The following is a 20,339-nucleotide window of genomic DNA, read 5'->3' on the forward strand; positions in this document are numbered from 1 at the left end:
CATGGCAAGTGTAAAAAAGACCAACAATACATAGAGTTGACATCACCACACTAATGTAACATACAAGTGGAAGAGCAAAGCAAATTATAAAAAAACATTGCAAAAAATTACCAAATGTTTTTCGAGTTGCTCGACCAGTTGAACAACTGCGGTGGGACTGTAGTTGTTAGTCGACGCTATGGCAGCAACGCTATGGCAGCGACGTGTGGAGAAAGCACGGCGCTGGATTGATCAAAGGGAGAAAGGTTGAAGGAGAGGAGGAAAAGGCCAGGGAGGCTCACAAAACGAATGAGATGTTGCAGCTCTCTTAAGAGTTTTTTTTTTTGCGACTTCTATAGCGACGGTTAAAACCGCTGATAAAAGCTACACAGTTAGTAACAATTGGGCACGACTACATGGAATTACCTAACCAATCACGATAAATGCATAAGAAAATAAATGTCAACATATGCACCAACCATTGAACTTAACTATGGGGCTCGACTGTAGGGAGCTACTATGACCAATCATTTTTTTTTTTAAGTTTTCTCTCACTAATTGTGAGGCTGAATAATCGACATCCTGCAACTGTTTAGAAATAATCGTAAAATGAAATAATAAATTAACATACAAGTAATTAGCAATCTTGCCTCGCTAGAAATGAATGCACCCTCCTTAATCAATAGTTGTTTAGGGGCTGTTTAGTTGTAAATATTTATAGTTAAGCTATATTTAAAATGCATATTAAAATAAATTCAATCATCTAAAATAATATTTATTATTCGATTGGTTTTAAAATAAATATAGAATATCACTTTTTATTGTTTGAATAACAGTAATGTGAATTAATTTTTTGTATTAATATATTATTTTAAAATTATTTGTTATTAGAAGTATATGACACAAGACGTGATTGGCAGAATTGTGGTGACGACTGTGATAATGGCAGAAGTTAGGAGCGTAAAAAAATGTCCCCACCTGCCAATTTGGCCCATACTCTACCCAAAAAATTTGAGTTTAGGTTGAACTATTTTATAAACATGTCAGGTTCGAGTTAACCACAAACATGATTTTGATCTGAAAGTGATCTATAGTTTGTCATGTTTGGAATGATGCTGGTATGTGCGAAGAACCCAAACAGTCCTAAGAATGAAATAATGACATTAGACAATTACAGAAACATGATAAATGATTAGGATTGAGTCAGCGTCGAGTTGTCACAAAATTGATTGTACAATATCAGAGGTTTCATAATGCTCGAAAATAAGACCATTTTATGAATTTGACATCATTTGCTCCTAAATAACATGTTTTCTAAATTAGCCAAATTGGGCGAATTTAAAATACTTGGAAAATGTTTTTAGATGTTACTCCTATTTCTTAATAAAATTTATTTTGTAAAAAAAAAAATTTAAATGAGAACTAGAATATATGTCGTACTTTTGGCGGAATTTTTTTTGGTAGAATTCAAGTATAAAAATTAATTAGAAATATTTCAAACTTATTTTATTTGTTTTAAAATAAATATAATATTAATAACCAAAAGAATAATCCTTATTTCCTGACCCAAATATATATATTTTTTCTATTTTTATAAAGTGTATTAAAATTTACTACCAAACTAATTTATCGTCACCGTGAGCGCGCAATTGCTCGTCGAAGATCATTTTTGCCCTATTCGCCATCACCACACTTCTCGAGCTCTCATCGTTTCGAGGACGCCATGTCCATTGCTTCTTCTATCGAGCACATCATCCCACGCTGCTACCTCTCTCTTAAACCCCCCGCTTCCCTTCCTCGCGCTCTCCCCCTACTACGGGCACACCGGCGCTTGTTCTTTCGTCCGCTCTCCTCTCCCGTTGCCGCCTCCGTGGACTCCACCGCAACCAAAGGTGAGATTTTTCTTTCGACCCAATCCTCCCTGCTTTTACTAAACCTAACTGCTTTCATTCTAAGTTGACGTACTTCAGATAATGCTCGACCGCCTAGTACAGATGATGATACTTCGGTGTCTGTGGCATCGGAGAGGTCCCTGGTAGACGTCAACCCGCCCAGAGGAACAAGGGACTTTCCCCCGGAGGATATGCGGCTGCGGAATTGGCTTTTCAACAACTTTAGAGAGGTAGAAGATTGGGCTTTTTGAATTGAGAAAATAGCATTTTTAAGGTGTTTGTGCTTATGCTCCATTTTCGTGTTTTTTTGGTTTTGGATTCATCTTTGTTTGCTATGTAAGGTATCTAGGCTGCTGTCGTTCGAGGAGGTGGACTTTCCCGTCCTCGAGTCGGAAGCACTTTTTATTAGAAAAGGCGGGGAGGAGATCACCCAGCAGGTTCATTTTGCTTTACATTTTTTTGTTAGTTGATAAGAAGAGAAGTGTTGGAGTCATATTTCAGAAATAAAAGATATTGCGACTCATTTGTAAAGATTTGCTATTAATAATATGATTTACTGTACATTATATGGTATTCTATGTAAAATGAAGAGCATAGGAGTAATTGAACATTATTAATAAAGGCCTCTTTGCTATTGTTATTCCTAAGCCATGTGTTTTAACCCAATTGGGATGCATGGATTAGCTTTTGTAGGCACATGTCTTACATTTGTAATTGGACTAGGCTTTGGTACAAATAGCAATCCCCATGCCTTTCTGAGTTTAGCTTATGGCATGGGATATTTGGACTTTCTCATGTTGTGAATGGCTTGTTCCTTGGCCTACTTGTTGCTAGATTTACTAATATCAAGATCAAATGGGACTGGATGAACATAAGGAAAAGTAAAATTGGTTATAGTTTTTTATGAATGGTAAGAGAGTTGTACGTAGCCTGCTTGGTGTGAATTGATATTTGTCTTAAAATAATTTTGTTTTGGAAGAGCTAATATTGAAATGCTGAGAAAATGGGGCATACTTATGGATGGAATATTGTAGTATTTTGATTCGATTGCAACTTGTTAATGAACAACTACAACATCAATCTTTCATTTTGAACTACTGTGGTTTATTTCTACGCTAAAATTTGATTTGGGAAAATATCATTCATGGTTCATATTTTCATTGCTTGAAGTTAGCATGAGTCTGATGTTCCATGAAGAAGGTTATGATAGAAGGATATAATTTGTTTTGACCTTTCTTCTTCGAAGTGTCAACCTCATTAGCAAAATAAATTGTCAATATCTCATGCCATATCTATATCTGCATCTTAAATTTCATCATCATCCCATTGCTTATTAATCTTCCTCCAACCATCTAAGGTTGGCTTTGTGAAAATTTTTTCATTTCATTTATTCCCATTGATCTACATTTAGAGATAATTTTAGTTGATTATTTTTGGACAACATCTAGTCAAGCTAGCTTTTGTTCCACTCATTTCCTTTTACCCCACTAAGTTTTATTCTCAAACTTACTTTAATGCAGTTTCCTCACATTTAATCTCCCTTTAGTTTTTTCATAAATGTTTCCTAACATTCTCATTTATGTTGAAATCATCAACTTACTTTTTATACTTGCTATTTTCTTTGAAACTTATCTCCATATGAAGTACATTGTCCTGTGTGTATTTTCATGCAAGGTTTAAAATTATGTAATTGGTTATTGAGGTATTTTTCGTTCATGAGGCGAGGTGTTAGCCTCAAGGTGTAAACCTTAAAATCCAAAAATTGCGTAAGGTGAACATAAATGTTAAAAATGATTTTTTATAGAATACCTAAATAATATGTTAAAGGATGAAATATTAATTTTCTATTGAATAATGAAGTAACAAATTGACTTATATATGAAACAAAAAATTACAAAAGACGTAAAGTGGCAAGTGATAAATTACGTAAGAGCAAACAATATAAAATATAGGAATCCCATAAAAGTATCATATAATATTAAGTTCAATTTCAAATTCCTTTTTTTTTTTTTTCAGTTCCCAACTCATTCATTATAATTCTTAAAGAAAGCTGAAATAGTTGACAACAACTTAAAAATTATTCGCACTGTCATAACTGAAGGGTTGTTTTGTTATGGATTTAGGCTAGATTGGGGAGGGATTTTTTTAGTATTTTGTTTTTTATTGTTTTCTATAAGTAGTAAGGTTTATGTTATGTATTGTATGGAGAATTTTATTCGAGAGTTGCTGTAGTTTTCTTTTTGTAAGGGCTTTCTTGCGGCGTCTAGATTGTTTGGGAGAACAATCTACCTCTCGAATTGTAGATCGCATGTATATTATTTTTCGTATTGAAGTTATAATCCAAAATCAACCATTGATATAAGTATTTCTGTAGTTTTCCATTGTTTTTTTGCCGTTTTATCTCCAAGACGTATCATCTTTATTTGAGTCGTCGTCATAACAAATTGTTCTGCCCCCTGCCTCATCCTGTCGAGTAGGGTCGAGGCCCAAGGCTTGCAACATTTTTCACTAGAATTGCACTGAGGCGGGCCTCATGTTGAAACAATGTTCGCATGATTGATTTTTTGCCTAAATCATACGGCACAATCACTTATTTGCTACTTGTTGACCCATTTGCTGTGGTGCATTGAAGTTAAATAATTGTTAAGAAATAGGATTTAACTGTTTTTCACGAGGAAGGTCCTAGTTTAATAATCATGCATGGTTATATTCTGGTATCACAAATGCAGAGAATACTACTTAATAAAGCCAAATGATAGCATGCCCAAGATTGATGGTTTTGCTTGCCTTTTTTCCATTTAGAGAGAGAAGTTTTTATTGTAGGCTTGGGTAGAAATCTTAGTGAATGATTTTTTTTCTTATTGTCAGTTGTACAACTTTGAAGATAAAGGTGGTCGTCGTGTTGTTTTGAGGCCCGAAATCACTCCTTCATTAGCACGTCTTGTGATCAAGCAGGGGTATGCATATTCTTGTTCCTCTTCTGCAATGTTTTTCAGCATAATAAAAAATTATTAATTATTATATATCTTCATCTATAAGCAGTTTCCTTCAGTTTCAATTTTTGAAGAAATATGTATGCCTATTTTACTATTTTCTTAATTTCTGCAGGTTTGAAAAGTCTATAAATCACTTGGGCAGAATTTGATGCATCATATTTTTTCATGTATAGAAAATCTGTCTCTCTTCCTTTGAAGTGGTTCACCATTGGACAATGCTGGAGGTATGAGCGCATGACAAGAGGAAGGCGAAGGGAGCACTATCAATGGAATATGGATATAATTGGCCTCTCTAAAGTCAGGGTATGATTTGAGGAGCTGTTGCTTGTCATTATTTCTTGTATATTAGTTTCTGACAACTTGTCAATAATGGCCAATGTTTTAAAAATCATTTTTGGCTCTTTTTATGGACTAATCTCAAGGCAAGTCAAAGCAAATATGCCTTGAGATAATTGGGGGAGCAGCTGACCTATGGGGAATGTCCCTTGTGCCATGTTGGCGAGGCAAAGGCCCTAAAATCAATTTAAAATTACCAAATAATTAAATTCTATTCTGTTACGAATAACGTTTCGATTTTTTAAGTACGAATTTTAAAGGAAAACATTAATTTACCTTAATCTTTGCTCAAACTAATAAATTTAAAGCATGTATAAATAATCTGTGAGTGTATTAGAAGATTATAATAATCACTTAAATGAGGTGCATGTTGTTCCCGATTTTTAATTTGGAATACCTCAACTAGTACCTACACCAGACTTCAATACTATAAGGAGATTTGGAGGATGAGGAGCTTGAGGAAAGCAGAATCGGGGGAGTATATGGGTTGTCTTGTTTTATTTTGACATCTATTTGGTTTAATTTTATATGTTTGTGTCAATTGGACTTCAAGCTTTGAATATGAATGTAATGGTTATTGATTGAAATTTATTTTAGTTTATTTTCATGCATGTTTCGGGACTCATGCTTCATTTAATGTCAAGTGAAACGACTTGCTGTATATCTCAACCCTTTAAAGCATTGATAATGGTAACTTAACCTAAATGGTAGGTGCATGATAATTGTCACAAGATTTTCTTATTTTTTCAGAGGTTTTTAGTGTTGAAATTACCAGTGAAACTATGATACACTGATATTTCTCTTTAAAGAAGTATGCAGCATTCGACATGTATTGTACACAACACATCTCTCACATGTGTCAAACACGTCGGAGACGTGTCTGATTAAAAATAAATTAAAACACGTGTTTGACACCAGTGTCTAAATTATTTTGTGAAAAATTTTAAATATAATTTATTGCATCTAAAATTTTTATTTAGTAAAAAATAAAAACGAAATTTTTTATTTTTTATCCAAAACCCCAAATTAATTTCACACACTCAATACTCCATTCCTTGAATATATCACTTTTCATTTCGCTCTAGTAGGTTGCGGCTGAAGTTTCATAACAACGCTCGATATCATCTCAATATCGACTTCCAATGTCCTTACAACATCAATATTTCAAAACCATCTTAACATAAAAGTTTGATATCATGTAGACATTGATGCTCAATGCCAGCAATTTCTACACTCACAATCATATCTTCATGTCATTTTCAACATCTTGTCCAACATTATCTTAACAACAACGAATGACATCATCTACAGATCGACGAACGATGTTGTTTTTGACATCAATTCCCAATGACCATTACACTACTACGATGACCAACTATCTAGAGCATTGTTGTCTCCCCTCTAGATACTTAACACAACATCGACGTGTGATTCTTAACATCTTAATCTTAATCATTTTAAGCACAAATCCTAGTTAAATTGCTTATTATTTATAAAATATTCTTAATATTTTGCTTATTCAAATTTTATATACTATTTTTATGATATAAAAACTATAATACAATGTCCAACTCGGCAACTCGTGTCCTATATTTTTAATTATGAACGTGTTTGTGTCATGTTGTATTCATGTCCTTGTGTACCTGTCAGTGCTTCATAGTAGTGAATCATTTAAATATATCCTTTGAGTTTTAACTGCAGACCAACCCTCATAAGATATTACTATGTTATGATTGTTATCATAAACAAATGGATTTGGCCTAAAAAATCCAATTTGTGGCATAACATTAACATATTTTTTTTACTAATTTATAAGATTGCATATGAATTTTTTTCATTCCATTTTATATTATTACACCTAAGGTTGTGAAAATTAGACCGGACGTCGAACTGAAATAATGAAAGTTTCAATGGTTTGACTAGGGTTGAATCGGATGATGTAATAAATATTAGAATTATTTAAATAAAAAATAAAGAATATAATAATGATAGAATAATTATATAATGATATAAATTTGTGGCTAAAAAGAAATTAAGTTTATATTCAAACTTATACATTTAATATAAATGATTACTAATTTATGTTAAATTTAATGTAAATTATTATAAATTTTTATTAATTTATGTTTTATATTTAGTTAAATTTTACAAACTTAAATTATATATTAAATTTATGTTATATTTTTAATTCTATAAATCATTCATGTTATATTATTTATATTTAATAAATGGATAAAAATTAATTTTTAATGATGTATATTTTAAATAAAAATAAAACAGATAAACAATTTAATATAATTAATCAACAAAATAAATATTATTCTCATATTAAAAAAATATGTTTAAAAATATATTATGTATGTGTTTTGAAGTAGAAATTTCAAGTTTTAACTAAGTTATTTACTCCTAGATGGGAGTTTTGTTTTATTTTATTCATAATAGCTTTTCTTGTTATTATGTTTTAAGAGCCTATATGAGGTGGTGGGACCATGTGGACATGTTGTGTTTTGCTTAGATTGTAAATAATTATTATAAAAATTTAGGCTTATTGTTAAATTTAAATATGTTATATTTAAATTAGTACAACAACAACAAGCCTTTATCCCACTATGTGGGGTAGGCTACATGAATTCCATTGTGTACTTTTAAGAGCCAAATTCTCTTCTAAATCTAATAAAGAAAGGTCATTTCTAATATTTTCTAACCAGGTCTTTTTAGGTCCACCTCTACATTTTTTAGTAAAATCTAATAAATCTACTTTCTTAACCTGGTCGTCTGAAGGCCGCCGTTTTATGTGACCAAACCATCTAAGGCGACTCTCTCTAATCTTGTCTTCCACTGGAGCAACTCCAACCTTTTCATGTATATGCTCATTTCATATCCTGTCTCTAAGAATAAAGCCACTCATCCATCTGAGCATCCTCATCTTTGCAACACTTAACTTAATATTATGCTTCTCTTTTAATGACCAACATTATGCACTGTAAAGCATTGCAAGTCTCACTGCCATCTTATAGAATTTTCCCTTAAGTTTGAGAGGGACATTTCTATCACACAACAAGCCCGATGCATTCCTCTTCTTCAACCATCCAACTTGAATTCTACTAATAATATCCCCATCTATTTCACCATCACCTTGAACAATAGAACCAAGATATCCAAAACGTGTACTCTCATTAATTACTTGACTGCCTAAAGTCAGAATCCCTCATTATATTTAAATTAATTTTTAATTAAATATTTATATAAAATAAATTATTTACTTATTTAAGTAAGAGATCAATTGAACCAGTCGATTCTTAAAAACCGGGACCAGTTCAATGGTTGGCCGATTAAACTGGTGGTTCAAACCTGTTCACACTTGTTTGATGCTGAGCCGGTTTTTAAGGAAGACTGGACCGGCATATGACTGGTTCACGGTTGAACCAGTCGAACCGGCCGGTCCGGTCCGATTTTCAAAACTATGATTACACCTTCCTCCACAATAGCATGAAGTAACACCTTAAAAAGAGGAAGAAACTACCTATGGTGAACTTCTTGTAAAGATATCGTGGAATGCATTACAAAACATCTTTTGGACTTATTTTTGCATTGAAGTTTGTGCTGTTAGAAAAACAAGTCTATTAGATGATGAGGCTTGTTCTGGATCTTGGAAATCTAAATAATAATGTAGATTTTTAATATTTTGAATTATGCCTTTACATATCAAGTCTATGCCCTAAGCTTTTAGCAATTTTTTTCTCAACATTTTTATGCATCTGGTAATAAATCTCAATCTTTTCTACATTCTTCTTCATAAAAATTAAAAAGTCTCTATGAAAACATTCTGCCTGTCAAAAGGTTGAGGCGTGTGGTGAACATCACATTTACTTTCTGTGGGAGTTAGTGCGAGGGCTCTGGGTCTTTAATTTAGATAATTTAGTGTTTTCCTGGATAATAGAAATCACCTTTTCTTGTTAACTATTTTATATTGTCAAAAGACGAGTTTTGAATCTCACTTAATATGCTTTTTACTGCTATCAATATCTAATTTTATAATATACCTTAAGAGTATAGTTTGGCCCGAAAAATGTCATTTTGATGTGTTTTATGTATGTTTTTTGATTTTTTATTGTTGTTGTAGACTTAACTAACTATTGGTACAGGCAGAGGCTGAACTTATTCATGCTATTGTCCTTCTATTTGGACGACTTGGGATCACATACTCTGATGTTGGGATTAGAATTTCTAGCCGAAAGGTTTGTATGTACATATTCATTGAGCCTGAAAAAAAGTTGCTTCCATTCCAGCTATTGTTTGTTAGACACTAGGCGCTCCTATTTAATTCTTACACAATTGAACTTGAGCATTTCTAGTTCCACGTAAGATGGATTTTCTATTTTGCCAAAGGTTGCTATAACATTTGTACTTTGCATATCCACTTCCATATAAGATTGTTGTAGTTACCTGCAGACCATGTTGTCTTTTCGCTGGGTGGAAGTAGCACATTCCATTAGATCACCCTAGCTGACAAGTCGTAGTGCCTAGAGTTGAATCTTCTGAATCTAATGCCACTTCCACTTGTCGGAATAGGGTGATTTGTAGGCTGGGGAATTGATGTGGACAAAAAAGTTAGAATTTTTATTTTTTGTTGGGGTTATTTTAGCTTATTTCATTAAGTTGATTAGTAGTTTGTTATATCTTTCATCTATAAATAAAATTTTCTTAAGATATGTCAAGTAATTGATGACAACTAAAATTCATATGTTTGGTATGATGACCCTTATGTTCATGTTGGGATTTTGTTCCTTGAGGTTGTGTAAGACATAAAACCCCTATATGAGGGGAAATTATTATGTGCGGTCACCAGATGGCGTCCGAAAGTGAATCAGGATACGCCACATCATTTTTTTGCTGTGTACCGGTGCTATGTACCGTTGTGTATTGGGTGACGTGGCATATCCTGATTCACCTCCAGACGGCCCAGTGACCGCACAGAATAATTTCCCCCATATGAGAGATAATCTTGTTGTTAAAGCGCAAGGCTTTGCCACTCTAATCTTTTCTAGTTAGTTTTATCCATTTTCTCATTTTTATTTTCTTTTCAATTGTTTTCATGGCCATCTGCATCAAGTTTTTTTTTTCATCTTCAAGTGCGGGCTTTTACTACATTCCTAATCTTTTATATTTAGTTTTATCTATTCTCTCATCTTTATTATCTTTTTTGAGGTTTTTTCATTATTGTCCGCACGATGGCTTTCATCAATCTTTAATTTCTTTTATAAGAGCTTTGTTTCCTCAACCTTTGGAGGTGCTTTAATGCTCCAGAATAAATTGCCTATTCATGTCGCCAATATTTATGGGTCAAAATGATACTGAATGAATTAATTTCATTGTATGCGAATGAAAACGGTTTTTAGTCGTTCTTCTGTTCGGGATATTCACTGTTAAACTCAAAGAATTGGAGAGGAAAAGCTTACTTTATTATACAATATACTCCCTATTTATAGATTTATATAAGGTCTAATGAAGAAACAAATAACTACAAAATAATTGCTGAAATAAAATCCTTTCTACATCATATGTCCAATTATGGATGGTATTCAATATGATTCAGGCGGGCTTTCCACGGATCACTGTTCATGGTCGTGGGATTAGTCTTGCAATGGAAGGCTGAGATTTAACACAGACATTTGTCTTCACATGAATTTTGGATATTTAAAGTTTTTTAAGGGATTTAAGTTTCCTCCTAGTGGGATTATTACTTACATAAATTTGAATTTTTCTGTACAGATTTTTTGTTTTTATAATTTTCTCCTTGTTTTCTGACAAATGTAAGTTAGTAGACAATGGCGTGATACCAAAATATGCTGCATCACTATTCTTCATTTCATTGATTTGCTGCACTTTGATCAAGGCACTGCAATAGCCACACATCTAAAATTCTAAATCTATTTCGCAATCTCATTACTATTCTTTTTAACAGGTTCTTCAGGCAGTGCTGCAACTGCATTCTATACCAGAACATTTGTTTGCAGAAGTTTGTGTTATTGTTGATAAGGTTGTCTTCCTTCAAATAATAAAACTAAGAACTTTTGCTTTTACATCTTGCTGTTAGAGGTTATATATATGTGTTCTATCTGGGGCAATCCGAGGTGTCATTTCAATATCAGGCCTTGTCCGAACTTGATTGCCGTCCATATTTTTATTCCACTTTTCTTAATGCATTATTGCATTTCATTAATTTCTCAGCACTACCATTTTTCGCTCTTATTGCAATCTTTATTTTACTACTTTGATATTTCTTTATTTGAAATCATGTGGCAGCCTTTCTAAGAAAGAATGAGAAGGGAATGATGCATTAAAGTAAGAGATAAAAACAGAGTAGATAAAGCTTGATATTCCCGGGTTATCACTGAATCTGCATGTCATCCATTTTTGATTGGCGTGGCATCAGCAGTGACAAAAAATTGTTTCCGCACCTTAATCTCAAGGCATACCATGACAAATTTAACTTATTTGCTGGAAATCCTTTAGATGTGATGAATTTTCTTTTATGAACAATGGCAAGATGTGGTTTGGCTTGCATTAAGGTAGATGGTTTATTGCATTATTCAATTTAAGGAAACCCTGTATTAGTGTTTGTGTTTATAGTTCCATGATGTTCAATGTAAAGATCTCTTGTCCTTTTCTTTTAACTAAAGATTTCTATCCTGATTTGAATAATACAATTAGCTCAGAGCCATCAAATCCTGTCTTGAGTTGTCCAATGTCAGACCACTGGACAATGCACTTATTCTGTGAGCAAAATTGCCCTTATAACGGGTTACTTGCAGAGCTGTTATTTCTTGGTCATTTTTCTCCTTCCTCATTTGCAACTGCTTGATTACCTTCACTTGGTTGTTTCTAAGTTTAGCATACTGCAGCTTGCTACAACCTGTCATCCTTTTCTACAATGAAGAAGAGGTCTCTAGTTGATCTTTTTGGATTTCTTTAGTGAGAGGTGGAGGAATATAACGGCTATGCATTTCATACTTGAGATATGTTCTCTTATCCTTTCTGGAGTAATTTCAACCTTCAGTATATCTCATCTAATTGTGTTCAAACACAAGGTGGTTTGACGTAGTATTTTCCTATTTCACTCGGATTACATCAAGGATCTGCCTTAAGCCCATATTTTTTTGCTTTAGTCATGGATTTTCTCACTAGACATTTGCAAGAGGTTGTACCTTGGTGTATGCTTTTTGCTGATGATATTCTTCTTATTGATAATAATAGAGTTGAAGGTAAACTTGAATTATGGAGGTCAACTTTAGATTCTAAAGGCTTTCATTTGAGTAGATCTAAAAGTTAATATATGGAGTGCAATTTTAGTAATAATAGATCTAGTGGGAGGTTCAAACTTTGGGCGATTAAATCATTAATAAGAGTTCACATTTTAGATATCTTGGGTATATTGTTTAGAATGATGATGAAATAGATGGGGATATTATTAGTAGAATTCAAGTTGGATGGTTGAAGTGGAGGAATGTATCGAGTTTGTTGTGTGATAGAAAAGTGCCCTCAAACTTAAGGGAAAACTTTATAAGATGGTAGTGAGACTTGCAATGCTTTATGGTGCAGAATGTTAGCCATTAAAAGAGAAGCATACTATTATGTTTAAGTGTTACAGAGATTAGGATGCTCAGGTGGATGAGTGGGTTCGCTCTTAGAGACAGGATATGAAATAAGCATATACGTGAAAAGGTTGGAGTAGCCCCAGTGGAACATAAGAGACAACCACCTTAGATGGTTTGGTCACATAAAATGACCGCCTTCCGATGACCCGGTTAAGAAAGTAGATGTATTAGATTTGATTTATGTTAAGAAAGATAGAGTTAGATCTAAAAGGACTTTATTAGAAAATATTAGAAATGACCTTTCTTTGTTATATTTAAACGAGAATTTGACTCTTAACAGGACATAATGAAGAACAATGATTCATGTAGCCGACCCCACATAGTGGGATAAAAGCTTAATGTAGTTGTTGTAGTATATCTCATTTGAGGAAACAAGTTTATACCTTATGATTAAAAAAGAGTGTAAATAACAAAATTTGTGACTTGTAATTATTTTATTACAACAAGGAAACTTTTTTTTTTTTCCAAACAATATAACTAATCAGCTATGGCTTTGTGGCATAAACCCTGCCTTTAAACTTCAGACTCTTTGAAGTACATGAGAAAAAAAAGCCTGGTGATGAGGCACTATTCATCAATAGGTGCAGTTTTAGTTCATTCGTATGGTGATAGAAAACCACTAGCATCTGCATGGAATGCTTAAGATAAATTCATAAAGCTTCTATCTTAAAATTAACGTTTATACTCATGAAATTAATAAGAATAATTCATAAACTTCAAAGCCAACTAGCCAAGTGAATGCTGTCCACTTGCAAGTTACTTGAGATATCCATTTGAACTTTTGCAGCTTCTCCATTATTTGTATCCGCTCCTGTTGCTACGTTCAGAGGAATTGGCATCCTAACTTTTAAACTACTTTGTTCTACAGACCAATAGCAGACACTGACTTCTTTCATTATTATGAGCTGCAGACGTAGGGTTATAGAAAACCACTAGCATCTGCATGGAATGCTTAAGATAAATTCTAAAGCTTCTATCTTAAAATTAACGTTTATACTCGTGAAATTAATAAAGAATAATTCATAAACTTCAAAGCCAACTAGCCAAGTGAATGCTGTCCACTTGCAAGTTACTTGAGATATCCATTTGAACTTTTGCAGCTTCTCTATTATTTGTATCCGCTCCTGTTGCTACGTTCAGAGGAATTGGCATCCTTACTTTTAAACTACTTTGGTCTACAGACCAATAGCAGACATTGACTTGTTTCATTATTATATGAGCTGCAGATGGGAAAAGTTTCTAGAGATGTGATTGAGAATGAACTGATGACAGCAGGGGTTTCCATTGAGGCTGTTAAAGGAATAATTGAAGTTTTGTCTCTAAAATCATTGTCAAAACTTGAAGGTTCGTATTGTTATTATCTCCACGAGCCTGTATTGATTGATACGTTATGTATTTGAGTTTTTGGTAGGTGCATGGAAAAATATTTTAATGATTTTTTTTTTCATTCCAGCACTCTCAACCCCGCAAAAAAAAAAAAAAGGAATAAAACAAGAAATAACATGAATTTGTGACATTGGTCTTTTATCTCTTTTCTGCTTGTTAGGATAAAAGATAATGAAATGGCAAGCTCTAATAATATCACATTATTCATGCTTAGAGGTTCTTGGATCGGAAGATGAAGCTGTTACTGATCTGAAGAGTTTATTTTTACTTGCTGAACATTATGGCTATATTCAGTGGATAAACTTTGATGCATCTGTTGTGCGAGGACTTGCCTATTACACTGGAATAGTCTTTGAGGTATTCTTTGGCCTTTCTTTTCCAATTCTAAGTTTTGAATAAATGAGATATTGCCCGTCCATCAACAGGATTATTTTTTGATGTGTAATATGATGCAAGATATTAGTTATGGTCGTTTTTGCCAGGTTCTTACGAAAGGGTTTTTTGTTGTGTGTACACATGACACTGGTAGTACAGTCCCACTCTTTTAAAACTTAACAATCTATGTAGAATTATCTTATATGCTAGAATTTTGAAATGTGGGAAAGGAACATCTCTCTCTCTCACTCACTCAGTTTGTTATGGGAGAAAAAGCACTAAAGTGGAAGGCAGTTTAAAGGTCTAAAGGAGGAAGAAGCTGATGAAATGGATATTGTAAGGATTCCCAATTGTTTGAAGAGCTTGCTATAGCAACAGGAAAAATGGGTACAGAAGGTAGCTGGTGACTCACTCACGAGGTGAACCGCCATGAAAATAACATCTTAGCCAACATGCTCTATTTTTTATCATTTGTTATTAATATTTTGGTGCTTATTAGGAAGGTTTTTCATGTTTTTATTTTTTGTTTGATAGATTATTTAAGAATTTTTTTGGACAAAGTCCATGGTAGCTTTTAGTGCTTGTTATGGCGATGATAATGGTTTAGGGGTGTAAACGAGTTGAGTCGAGCTCGAGTCACAACAAACTCAAGCTTGGCTCATCGGTTAAAAAATTGGCTCGAGCATGAGCTTGAGCTCAAGTTTAGCAATGTACTCGACTTGGCTCGTCCTTTAACTCCCAGGCTTGAGAGCTCAACTTGAGCTTGGTGGGAGCTCACTTGAGAAGCATGATGGGCAAGTGGGAGCCCGGGATAAGTATTTATGAGCTCAGCATCAAGATATACAACATCTCTTTATTTGGAGAAGAAACTGCCGTCGGAGAAGGAATGCTCTTTAGAAGAAACAACAGCCTTTTTAAAAAATAATAATAAAGTGCAAATTTTTTTGGGAAAGTAAACAGTATATGCATTAATTGCATTAAATGCAATCCTATCAGTTTTTGCAGTTTTTTTAGATGCATATAACTTATAAAAGATGCTAAGTCTACCCCTAAATATTATAAATTACTAAAATAGCAAGTTTTTGTGCCCTTAAATATCTACCTAATTGAATGAGCTTTTGCAAGCTTATGAGTCAAGTCTCATCAAACTCGAACTCATTTAATATGGGAGCTCAAGCTCGAGGCTTGATGAGCATAACTTGCATACTCATTAACGAGTCGAGTTAAAATATCCTCAGCTCATTTTCACCTCTGTAATGGATGCTTTTGTGCGTGCGTGAGGCTTCTTGTACGGTGGATGTTATTTAGACATATTTTTTATATCTGCTATCAATCTTTATGGATGCTAATGTGGAGGCACAAGGCTTCTTGTGCTGTGGATGTTATTCAAACAGAGATTTGTACAGATCTACCATCTATCTTTTAAAAAAAGTTACTTTTTTGGGAATTTTTTTTGCTCTTGCTCTTTTTTCCTCACCATTACACAGATTTCAGTCAAGCTTGAGTTGGGTTTACTTCTTAGACAATTTGTAGTTTTTGTTCATGTTAATTTTAATCCTGTTATAAGAGAGAGAGAATTTACATAGGTCTACATCTTTATTGAATATTACTATATTTTCTCTGTTTACCTTTATTTTCAACAACATGGATTTTAACGTATGTTGATTTGCTTCTTTTGTGCATGGACAGTAGAGATCCTTAGGGTTTGCCCACATTCATTGTGTTGCATTTACATTTTCCTTGGAGTTTTGTGCTTTATACTTGATTTTTTGACGAGAGTTCATTTGTTATTCTTCTCAGAAATAAAAAAAAAAACTGTCTCCCTCATCTCGCATCTCTACAAACATTTGGCTTTTGACCATTGGAGTAACCGTTGATGCAAACTGCTTTTGCTGCCTCACAATTGATATTGGGAATGCTATAATTTTGGCCTTCTTTCTCTCCATATATTTCTTAGATTGCATCATTGCAACAATCTATTTGCTGTTCTCACCCAACAAATAGTACTGCTTGATTGCTCAGCCTTGACAAGAATACCCCACCAATTGTAAGGAGAATGCTGTTCCATGCCAGTTTTCTGATTCACCATATCGTTGAGTGTCGACCTCCTAAGTTTCACCTTTGTTGGCTTACCTTTACCATGCTAACTTTGCAGCTGGTGTGATTTCAAGGCATATTCTCAATCTTTTCTCTCTACCGCATTGAATCTATTTTGTTACTGTTGCAGATACTCATTGCTTTCTCACTAGCTTGTCATGTCCTAGTGGTGCATCTATGGTGAATTGTGATTATAATTGCGTGGATGTCCATTGAGGAGCCCGATTCATAGTGATTACCACTTCCCTCGCCATTATTGCTTACTTACAAATGCTAAGCAGTTGCTCTCTTTTTTACTTTCACGTGAGTCTTATATGACAAAGAAGTATATGCAATAATGCAAGGTGTAATATTGATCCCCAACCAGCTTGGGCATCCAAAGTTGATTTAACCCTACTGAAACAATTTCATAATTAGACTTTCAGTTGACTAAATTTGAGCTGATTCGAAGTCTACCATAAATCGGGCTAGTGTTTATTCAATTTGGAAGCATTTTATTTTCAAGTTTATAAGGTGAATTCGTCAACTTGAGATCTATCTTTTCTTGATTGGAAATTTTTATTTGATTTTCATGTCAGTTGACAATTTTTATTTTGATTGTAGATGGATTACTTCCTTACTCTTTTTCCGAAGAAATTTATTCCTATCATTTGATGAATTTGTTCCTTGGCTCTTCAATTTTTTTCATGAATTTTTCTAATCATTAAATTTAGACAATTTTGCAATCTGTACGAGCAAAAAAGAAATTTAAGATATGTGGAAAATCTGAATCAACTCAAAGGTTAGGGCAGCTGTACCGTTCGCAGTTGGATAGTTTGGAGGCTAGTATGCATCTGCAACTTAAGATTTATAGAGCACAGTTGTGTTCAAGCTATTGTGCATCTGCGAATTTTTTTTCTCCACAATGTAGTGGTTCAGAAATCTTGCAAACCTGGAGTTAATGTATCAAAATTGTTGAGCTTCTAGATTTCATGAGCTTATAGGAATGTTGCCAAATGATGATAGCATGTTTCTTTGAATCTGGACCGCATTTCCATCTGTGGGTGGCCTCTGTTAATCAGATACCTTGCGGCCTTTTCTTTGTTTTTTTTATTTTATTTTAATCATCGTTGGATATTTTTAAAGCTACTGGGAACTTTCCAGCTTATGTGGAAGATTGTATACTTGTCTTGTTATTTTCATTACATGTTGTTGTCCTTGAAAAAATTTTGATGTTTTCAATCCTCAGGCATTTGATAGGGAAGGAAAGCTACGGGCTATTTGCGGTGGTGGAAGATATGACCGTTTGTTTTCTACCTTTGGTAGTGATGACATTCCAGCATGTGGATTTGGTTTCGGTGATGCTGTTATCGTTGAAGTAAGAACTCCTTAGTTTCGCTGGTTCAAGTTGAAATGATTATTAGATTGATGAATTTGCTGAATCACCATAATTTTCTTGACATTCACTTGGAGAAGAATCGCCAGTGACATTTTATTTTCGCTTAGATATGATGATTTTAAATTGTTTTTTTTTCTCATTACAAGCATCATTTGAGTTTTGGCAGTTGCTGAAGGAAAAGGGTCTTCTACCTGATCTTAATCGGCAAGTAGATGACATTGTTTTTCTGCTGGATGAGGAGCTTGAAGGACCTGCTTTAAAAATTGTTTCTTCACTTAGACAGACAGGGCGAAGTGTCGATCTTATACAAGATAAACGGCTTAAATGGTGCATCTAAGACCCTCTCCACGCCCTCCTATTCGAGTTCAGTTTTGCATTTTTGAGTACTATCAGAGCAAGTTAGCTGGTTGAACTTCATTTCCATTAATTTGTCTAATACTTTTCTTTATCCTAAAATTTCTTTTTAATACTATAGTACATTGGATAAAAATCCTTTTGGGACTACTTGTTAAAATTCTCTGATGATGGTTAGAAAGGTTTCTTGCTGACCACTTTTTCTTTGAAAATAGAGTCGTACAATAATAAGTCTCTTCCATAATTTAAACTTATTTTCTTGTGAAAAAGCAGATAATCTGTGAATTTTTTATGTCAAGACTAATTTTATTTACATCATTAAGGTTTCGTTTGGGTTGACTTTCTTATTACTTTTTAAAGCAGCTTTTTAGTACGAAATTAAAATTTTTATACTAAAAAGATGCTTTAAGATGCAGTATAAAAGCTATCCCAAATGAAGCCTAAGTCTATTAACTCATAAACCAATTTATTCTTGCATCCGACCACAATTTTCAATCTATATACAGACTGCATCACACAATATCATTTTTTTTTATTTTGAGATATTCCCCATTGAATTAATATGGGGAATTCATTGCAGGATTTTTGTTCAGCACTTCTGCGCTAACTGTCTGTAATATATTCAGGGTTTTCAAGCATGCTGAAAGAATCAATGCTGAGAGGCTTATCCTAGTGGGCAATTCAGAGTGGCAGAGAGGTTTGGTTCGTGTGAAGATTCTAGCAACTAGAGATGAGTTTGAAGTTAAGATGGATGAGCTAACAGCTCCTTCATAATTTGTTGTCATTGTATTATTCCTTTCTGACTGTTCTAGTTCTTTGAAATTATTTAGCTAGAAATAAGAGATATGAAGATATTTAACTTTTTCATTGGAATTATTCCATCTCGTCTTGATTGGCTTCATCAAATTATGGCTTAGACTTTGGCTTCATTTGGGACGGTTTTCTTTCTAGTACAAAAATTTTAAATTTTTTTTTTACTAAAAAGCTGCTTAAAAAAGCAATAAAAAAGCCGTCCCAAACGAAGCCTTTGTCCCTGTATTTTTTATCTCAAAAATTCCTTTTAATGCTTCTCTCTCTTGAGAGGTTTATATTTCTCTTTCGTTGAACTTCTGTCTTTCTTTTTCTATTCAAGATGATCAGCTGCTTTGGTTCAAGGTTTACGCCACTGCTATGATCAATATATCATTTTTTTTTGGGTTTCTGCTTCAGATAGTTTCTTTAGCGTTCATTTACGAAGGCTGTGGAAGCAGTCTTCACTAAATTCCAGTTTATTTCTGTGCAAGTAGTTAGAATGTAGCGCTCTCAACTGCATTGGCTCAATTTCTCAACGGAAGATTGGAAGGCCGAGTAGGGTATGTTGAGTTCTTTCCAAATATTAGGTTGATATCACCCTACTTTATACAGTGTGAGGTCGTGGGTTACAAAAGAATAATTTTCTTTTAAGAAAATGTCCAGTCCTGATTTTTTTAGGCCTAGTTTTAGCAGTGCCTGTTGCATTTAAAGACTGATTTTAGAAAAGCAGATTGCTGGACCGTTTTGATATGGTTTTGTTTGAATTGGGGTTATCTTGTAATTTTAAGTGTCTGTGTTACCAAAGAGAAAAATTATTTTATGCGGAGACCAGATGACGAAAACCGTCCGGATTTGCTACCTTTTAGCTTGCCTTAAACTGCACTTTTGCAAATAATTAACAAAAGGTAGCAAATATACATTTATAAATGCATTTTTGCTGCCCTTTTGCTGAAAATGACAGTAAAAGGATTGCAAATATTCACTTTGTAATGATATATCATCAAAAAATTATCTTGATCGGGCATGAATCTCGAGGCAAATTTAAGCTGGAAACTTCCAAAATTAAAATTAGGACCATCCGAATTTCAATTTCAGC

General features: G+C 33.6%; 1 protein-coding gene across 1 annotated transcript; it reads left to right on the plus strand.

Annotated features, from left to right (window-relative positions):
- Positions 1-1,604: 1,604 nt before the first annotated feature.
- On the plus strand, positions 1,605-19,339 carry LOC110096342 (histidine--tRNA ligase, chloroplastic/mitochondrial). Its single transcript, XM_020822236.2, has 12 exons — positions 1,605-1,871; positions 1,950-2,101; positions 2,213-2,308; positions 4,740-4,828; positions 5,041-5,170; positions 9,349-9,441; positions 11,169-11,243; positions 14,088-14,205; positions 14,462-14,604; positions 17,948-18,076; positions 18,264-18,424; positions 19,078-19,339. Exons 1-12 carry the CDS (start codon positions 1,703-1,705, stop codon positions 19,223-19,225), a joined length of 1,503 nt encoding a protein of 500 aa, XP_020677895.1. The 5' UTR covers positions 1,605-1,702; the 3' UTR covers positions 19,226-19,339.
- Positions 19,340-20,339: the final 1,000 nt, after the last annotated feature.

Source organism: Dendrobium catenatum, unplaced genomic scaffold (genome assembly GCF_001605985.2).
Source record: "Dendrobium catenatum unplaced genomic scaffold, ASM160598v2 fragScaff_scaffold_864, whole genome shotgun sequence".
Taxonomy (NCBI): Eukaryota; Viridiplantae; Streptophyta; class Magnoliopsida; order Asparagales; family Orchidaceae; genus Dendrobium; species Dendrobium catenatum.

Coding starts and splice junctions, on each gene's coding strand:
- LOC110096342 (XM_020822236.2), top strand. CDS start 1,703: ATGTCCATTGCTTCTTCTATCGAGCACATCATCCCACGCTGCTACCTC. Junction 2,102..2,212: donor TTTTCAACAACTTTAGAGAG/GTAGAAGATTGG, acceptor TTGCTATGTAAG/GTATCTAGGCTGCTGTCGTT. Junction 2,309..4,739: donor GGGAGGAGATCACCCAGCAG/GTTCATTTTGCT, acceptor TCTTATTGTCAG/TTGTACAACTTTGAAGATAA.